Raw genomic sequence first — 8,161 nt, 5'->3', positions numbered from 1 at the left:
AGGTGGTATCAGAAGTCTTTAAACCAAGCCATACATCTTACTGCTTTCTTCCCAAATCCCACAGAACAAAGAGGAGTGAATCCTTCACTCCCTGGATGTACAGAGATGGCTAGGAAACCGATGTCTGTTTTCTTCCATATCAGCATTTGGGTTGTCATTTCCAACTTTGGCACCTTCTTCCAGAGCTTTGGATCCAAGGCTCTGACTTCTCTCCTACCCACAATTCCCTCATTCTTCCTAAATTACATCAGAGTTTGCTAACCCCTTCTAAGCATACAGGGGAGAAAAGCTCCTGTAGAATAAAATCAACAGCTCACTAAGTTTGCCAATCTGGGAAATGTCAAGTAAAGCAGGCAAAGCTTTAGTTGAGGCCTGTCCTGGCACCAGAAGTTTGCAGATGGCTATTTGGAAAAAGAGAGGATGTTGAACCAGATGAAAATTAGAACACAAATCTATCATTATGAAAAGTACATAGCTTTCTTATCCAATCTCTGTTTTCGACAGATTTCCAAACTGCCTAAAAGGGCATAGGGTGTATCAAGGAGGAACATTCCTGAAAATGGCAGAACCAGAGGATGTGTGAGCTGTGTACTGTACATCCAATTTGTAAACAGATAAACGTATGTAAACCGTTGACCAAGTTGCTTCTGCATAAATGTCATCAATGGGGAACTCTCTTCATGATTGCTGTACAGGTTGCAATTGCTGTAGTGGAATGAGATTTTTTTGAGTGCTGAGACAATCCTTGAGTTGTACAAAAGAAATGCAGTCTGAAAGACACTTGTAACTTGATGCATGATTTCCCAGTTTTTTCTTTGGTAAAGGAGGCAGTCTCATTTTCTGATACCTTTGGTATGGTGCAAGTAGAATCTGACCTGTTTTTGAACATCTGAAGTATGAAGTATATTTTTCTGTGTTAGCGATGTTGAGGATCATGAATAGACAACCCAGATGCTGAACCAGACAAAAAAATAAGAACGAGGATCTATCGTTAGGGTAATATTGTGTGCCTCCACAGGGCAATATTTATGAGATCTAAGCAGTGGTTGGGACATTTGCAGATGGAAAGGAGAGAAGAAACGTAGGAAAGTAGATCCTCTCAAAGTGAATAGCTACTTGTATCAACTTTTGTTATGCATATCATTGCAAGCAGATACATACGGTAAGAACACATTCCACAAGAGCAAAGGCAGCCACCACAGCATTCCTGAAAGTGATTACAACCTATTCTGCTTGGAAGTTGTAATTTGGACACCTGAACACGCCTTCTACAAGTACTACCTTCTTGGTGCCATTGCCAGAGCCAGGTTTGCATCTGTGCTGCAAAGCCTAGTTTTCCCAGTGCAGCCTGCTCTCCAGCCACCCCAATAAAGTGGGAGTTCCTCCAAGACTTAGTACTACAGCATTGATTACAAAGAATAGTACAGTTGTGTTGGCATTTTACTGTAATTGTGGATGTTCTAGTAGATCATGTTGCAGTACTCTTTCCTTCCCTTCTACCCCCCTATCACTGTGCTGCTGGGGTTGGAGTGGATGTCTTACCAGTCACCTTTCCCCTCCTCCTCCTCCCTTCAGCATTTTGCTAGTTACAAGTAATATGGTTAGTGAGACAGGTCGTGCTGTTCTTGGGGAACATTTGGACTTCAGTCCCTCAAACAAGAAACCTAAAGATGGCACCATCTGACCCTTTGTACCACCAACATCTTGGTGTTGGTGTCCCCCATCTACAGAATGGTGAAAACTCCTGTTTGGGCCAGACCCAGGCTTTTGCCTTAGTACTGCAGCACTGACTTATTTGAACATATTAAGTCTAGTAAGTTACCAACGCAACTATACTTTCCTAGTAAAGCTGAGAAAGCCCTTGCACATCAGTTTTTTCTTGGGTCCCTGTATTTGGGGGCCAAATCTTGTGGACTTTCATGTAAGATACCCAGCAGGCATTCTTACAAGGTGCCTTGACCACCATTTGCTTAAAATAAGAAGGGTGCAGTACTTACTTTCTGAAGTCCATAGAGGTTCCCAAGCTTCAGTGTCAAGGAGAATAAACATAGCTACCATGTAAAAGAAACATTATTCATGCCTCTTGTCTGTAGTCTCATCATTTCAGTTGCTACCCAAAGCTCATGGCCATAATTGAGGATGCAAACAGACTGATAATTTGAGAGTTTTGCTGTTTGATTCAGTTTTTCTACACCACCACACTTCATTGCAATGTCACTAGTGATGCTACCACTGTACCTGTCATCTGGTCAATCTCCAGTTCTCCTCTGCTTCACTCGAACAAGACCCAACCCTACTTGTATTCCCCCACCTGAAATCTGTTCTTTCTTTTGCTACATAGAGCACTCCATTCTCCTCCATAGGAAGATCATCAAGTCTGATTTGGAGGTGCAGGTTTGTGTCCCATCTGCTTCACAGTCAGTGAATTGCTCCATTGCACTTCAGAGATCAATCATTTGAAGTTGCGGAGGGTATTATTTGCAAGAACAAGATGTAATCCCTCACATAACCCAGTTTTTATGCTTTCTGAACATTAGCTGCACCTTATCCTATCGTTGAGCATTACAAACAGGAGGGGAGGAGGAGAGAGACACCCTTAGCAGAATCCTAAGTTCATTTTAAACATGTTCGACTGGCTAACGTGCCCACGTCTGCCTTCTCAAATGCAAGCACCGAATGACTTGTAGCAATGACCTTTGAGACTGGATATTGTTTGTATTTCTATTCAAAAATGTCTTTTCTCAGGTGAGTTTATCACTTCCAGGTTTAGCTCTAGTAAGTGAAACTGAAAAATAGCACAGATGTTCCTTGAACATGTTTACTTTTGCATATGACGTTTGCTTTCCGCAGTAACTGCATTTGTTACCACCAAGGTGCATTTTTATTCTTTGCTATATTTGCTGCAGCTTAAGATGCAGAACTTGAGTCAGACCTCCTTCCCCATTACTTTCCAAGTAGGTTTTGAAGGCTAGGTGTTAACTGAAGCTGTTCAGTGGAAGACTTACAGATGTGGATCATAAGTTGAATACAAGTAGTGTAACCAAATGCTATGTTTTGTTCTGCAGCTCTATCCCATCATTGAACAGTTGCTTTTTCTTAATTTTTTTTGTTTTTGTTTTGCATGGAGATTAAAGAAATTGAAGAGGAGTGATTTCCTGTGAAAGCCAGAATGTTTCAAAGGGCAGGACCTTTAAAGCGGGGACAAAACTCAGCAATGTAAATCTGAAAACTTTACTACAGAATGTTTTTTGAAGGAAATTTCTGCATCTATTTTTAGTTACAATTTAAGAAGCGTGACGCCGTTTAGATACTTTATAGTGGGTTAATTTTTAAGACCGTTTTAAAACTTTAGAGAGGGTAATATCTTGGGTTGATCCATTTCCTGGCCTAACAGGTACATTGTGACATAACTTCAAATTTGGTGCTTTGACTTTTCCATTATTATTATTAATTTTTTTTGTAAAAGTAAAATGTAGGCTTTCTTTAAGTTACCTCTTTCAAATCCTCTGTTCCAGTTCTCCTCCTGGGCACGTCAGCTTAAATTCTATTGACATATTTTATGACTGAATGGTGTACAGATTATTTTTTCCCCTGTACAGCATATTAAGTACATATGCTAAAAACAAAAAGACAAACGTTAAGACAGTGAGCAAATAAGTAAATATACAGTTGGACTCGTTTTGAAGCAGCTGGGTGTGTGGTGCATTTTTTCAAAGCAGAGGTAAAGTCCGGTACTAAATTGTTTATATATAATTATAATGTAAACTTTGGTCTTTTTTGGGGGGGGGGGTCTCACCAGCATCTTAAGTAGGGGGGTAATCTAGACTGAAGTGTGTATTCCTTATCAAATTCCTGTTACAAATATGAACAGTGTGGGCATACTTACAACTTGGTATATTGCTTGCAGAGAATTTAAAGTTGAGTGTAGCACACCATGTTAATGTTTTGTCCCCTCTTTATTGCAGTGCAGCTTTAATGGTAAAAACTGGAGAGAAAAAAACTGGAAACAGCTCTTAAAACATGAGTCGGTGTTGAGATTCCTTGGCTAACTTTGCCTTTTTTTTTTTTCTTTTGTGTTTCTCTTTTTTCTCTTTCTGTTCTCTTACATGGTCCTGACGAATTCCACTGGCTGATGCTGTTGATGTGATATTGTGACTTCTGACATCGGACGACATTTGACTATGTGCGTTACCTGAAAATGGTGTCTAACTAACAATTTTTTCTTCAATAACTTGAACAATGTTGCATTAATGTTGGTATTTCCTGGTATGTTGTTTTATTGGGGGGGTTGGGGGTCTCTTCTCTCTCTCTTTCTCTCATTTTACAGATCCTCCATCTAAGAGGCTTAAAACAGGTGAAAAGGGATTTGGATTGGTGGCGTACACGGGGGATTCATCTGATGAAGAGGAGGAACATATTTCTAATAAAGCAAACAACATGCCACAGGGATGGAGTTCAGGATACCAGTTCCCACTGTCACAGCAGCGAGTCAAGCAAATGCCATTCTGGATGGCCCCATAGACTTCCTTGGAGATGTGCACAAGTATCCCTTTTGTAGCAATAATGCATGAACATTATGTATTAAAAGAAAAGGAAAACTCTTCAAGAAGGTTGCCTTTTTCCTTCACAGAAGCTACATGTAATGTCTCTGGAAAGACTTTTGTCAGTCGTTTTGAGGGCACATGTATGACTGCAAGTCACTGTTGCCTTTGTTGCAGAATTGATGCAGTTTGATCACTACGTGACTGCAATGGAAATGCTGTTAGTTGGTGCTCATTTCTCCTTTTTGTCTTAAGCAGGCGTTTGTGTATGAACACAAGAACACCACACCAAGGCCTTGATCTCCATAGACAAGGGTACCTCGGAGCCAGTGTTAAATAGTTTTATTGTAGGATTTATGGAAATGCCAGTCTGAATGTCACAAGTCTTGAGCAGATGTTTGGCTTTGTTGATTCCCTTTTCCCAGCAGAACGTCTTGGACCAAAGTGCAAAAACAAATCTTTTGTCTCTCATAAAAAGTTGAGATGGGGGGGCAGTTCTGCAGCTGTTTGTGTAGTTAGCAGGGAAGGCATTGTTGACTACTACACTTTTTTTTTCCTGAGTGGACAGTATTATGCATACCTTTTTCCTTATCACAGTAGCCACATTGTACATTTGGTTGGCTAATACAGATAAAGGGCTTGCCCAGTGGCTCCACTGCACACCTTCCCAGCTACTTAGTGTGTACCTATGCAACTAGGTTTAACACTGATGCACATTTTCACACATTTGTGCACCTTCTCCTTTCCAGTTCTGAAAAATTAATATATGGAAAATCTGTGCATTTTAATGTGCTTTTTTAGTCTGTTCCTGCTGGTCACTATTTTCCCTCAGATGAAATTTTCTATTGATTTACATTTGTCAGGAGTGTGATGGAGTGAGAGTGCAATATTTCTTTTTTAAGCCTTGGCACATTAGCATAAAGGGCAAGTACTTTTTGGCATTTAGGTTGTAAATCTGTTGAGGAAGCAAATATAGTCTGTGTCCACATTGCTAAATGAAGCCCTTTAACCGATTTCCTCAGTTTTGGTGAGGATTGCGGCACACATTACATTGTAGTGCAATGAGGTCCTTTTGGTACAGGTACATGCTACACAGTCTCTGTGTACACCAAATTGGTGTAGCTCATAAGCAACTAGAGAACTAAATTTGTGTAAATGGAACTGTGAATCTGCAGGATCCATTGATAGGATCCGAGTCTAGTCTATTTTGATGGCATTTTAAGTATTTTCTGTGGAGATGCATTTGCTAGTTTTCTTATAAGAGTATCATAATTTTCTGCTGTCCCATCAAGTTCTTATAGCTTTGGGTTTGCTGTTTTCAGTTTTGCTTGTACAGGCACAGCACAAAGTTGGCAGCAGTTTCCTGCACACTTATTTCAAGGCTGACAGTACAGTGTTCTTTTGCTCATCTGTTATAAATACATATCAACAGATCTGGTGAAAACATGAGGAAAGTCCTTCAAAGAAGGAACTGTTTTTGTATGTGATATGCACTTGTATTCAGTTTTTTTTCTTTCTTTTTTTCATTAGAATTGTTCTGATTGAGAAGAAAAGCTGTGCTTTACAGACAAACTGGCAGTATTTAAACCAAGTGACTTTTTTACCATCTTCTAGACTGGCTTTGTACAAAGTGTCATTTCTCATTAAATATGTAAATATTACCTTAGAATACTTGTAAATAAATTATATGGCTGGTTTCTGTTTGAATGTTATTTTTAACTAGGAAAGCTACAAGAAGGTTTAGATGTTCTTCGGGTTTCACTGTTGCAGTCATCACCTGTGGGTTATCCCTGCTGTGGTAGCTCTTGGCTGGCCCAAATACCAGAGTCAGTGTTTTTCTGCATCGGCTGCTGTCGCTTGTGACTGACGTCAGGTCGTCGGTGCTATAAAGCAAGGCAGCCGATGTCATTACACCAGTCTTTCTTGCCATGGAGCCCGTAGCAGTAGCAGTTCGCAAGTGTGCCGGTCGATCGCTACCAGAGTTTGAATTAGAGCTGAAAACGTCTAAAGCTAAGTACCCAGTTGGGGATCCTTTTTTCTTGCACTGACCGATGTCCGAAAAAGTTAATTGTCTCACTTGTGGAAAGCAGATCCCACACAGAGACTTCCATTCATACTGCTTCACTTGTGCCCAGACCATGACGTTCCCCATTGCTGATTCTGTGCCCTCTTTAACGCAAGAACCATTCGCCATAGGGCTCTTATTGTAGACAGGTATTTTCGTCTTCCTTCTTAACACTCCGAAATGCCGTCCATCAGCCAACATTCTGTAGACATTCTGAAAAAAGGCAGAGATAAAGATAGACCACGCAAGGCTAAGCCTTCCGACTGCTCTACTTCTAAGCAGGCCGTCAGTTCTCCAGAATTCAGAGAGGCACTTTCACAGCCCCTGATGCCTGATTCGATATCTATGCAGGCCTGTACCGAGACTCTTTCGGAGTTCGGTATGTTGCAGAAATCTTCATCTTCCGAGCCTGTGGCTGTTTCTGCCTCTCTTAAGTCCGGAGCTGCGATGCAGGTACTGGCTTCTGAGGAGGCCTCTCACACTACCGAATCTATACAAAACTGACGTCTTCTCATCCGACTACCATTTCTCTCAGACCAATGGATACTCTTAGGCCTAGAAGCCAGGCCACTCCTAGAAAATCTGTCTCTAGCCACCATCATGCTCCTACTCCACCACCCCAAGCACAAATGCTTAAAATGGCGGAGGATCTCTTCTCTGTTATCAGGGGTAGTCGGGTCACAACTTCTAAAAGGAAAATACACCCTTCTCCTGAAATTGATAGAACAGGATTCTGAGGAATCTGATTATTCAGATTTTGAAGTGGAACAACAACATCTGAGTGCTTATGAGGATTCAGATGCAGAGGAATCCATTCCTTCTTCCTCTCCACCTGAAGACCTTGTTTGGAGTAAAAGCAGAAGAGTTACTTAAGATAGAAGACAAAGCAAAATCTATGCAAACAGTAAAAAATTTCTTTCAGGTCCAACCTCCCAGGTTTAGCAGGAACTTTCCCTCTATGCACTGGCCCTTCCCTGCACCTACCTGACAGGGCCAAGGTAAGCCTCACAGGGACAGACCTCCCAGGCCCCTACCCCAAACAGTGGACCTCTTCCGCACCAAAGGCAGGGAGTTCTAAGCCATTCTACTATGGCAAAAACTCTCATCAATTACTCCCCCCTCATCCCCCCCCCCCCCTCTTGCCTACCTTTCACTCACCAAAAGCTTAGGAGGAGGCTCTTCCTCTGCAAAGAAAATTAGCTTTCAGTAACAAAGGACCAAGGGATCTTAAAGATAATTTTTCAGTGGTACAAATTCTCTTTCAACGAACTCCCAATTTCAAGAGGGTACCCAGACTTACCTCCAAATCAGTAGGCAGAGGCATCGAAACAGGTCCAAACTCTCATATCCCAGGGACAGTAGAACCTGCACCTCAGATCAGGCGGGCAAAGGCTTTTATTCCAGACTATTCCTTGTTCCCAGAAAAGAGTGCACTTGGCACCCCAACCTGGACGTATCCATTCTGAACACCTCCTTGGTGGTCCCCAAATTCGAAATGCTAACTTTGCAGCAGCTGCTGCCCATGCTGACCAAAAATGCCTGGCTAGTGACTCTA

At 41.5% G+C, this 8,161-nt stretch overlaps 1 protein-coding gene across 1 annotated transcript in view; it reads left to right on the top strand.

Annotated features, from left to right (window-relative positions):
* KHDC4 (KH domain containing 4, pre-mRNA splicing factor) overlaps positions 1-6,238 on the top strand; it is a gene marked incomplete in the record, with an annotated part of 2,214,276 nt that extends 2,208,038 nt beyond the window's left edge. The window contains 1 exon segment of the mRNA XM_044080154.1: positions 4,328-6,238. Within this exon segment, the coding sequence (XP_043936089.1) occupies positions 4,328-4,521 (194 nt within the window).
* Between the last annotated feature and the right edge of the window lie 1,923 nt (positions 6,239-8,161).

The sequence above is a fragment of the Protopterus annectens genome, chromosome 8.part0 (assembly GCF_019279795.1).
Source record: "Protopterus annectens isolate FY-2018-M chromosome 8.part0, PAN1.0, whole genome shotgun sequence".
Lineage (NCBI taxonomy): Eukaryota > Metazoa > Chordata > Ceratodontiformes > Protopteridae > Protopterus > Protopterus annectens.
This window is presented reverse-complemented; position numbering and strand designations above follow the sequence as displayed.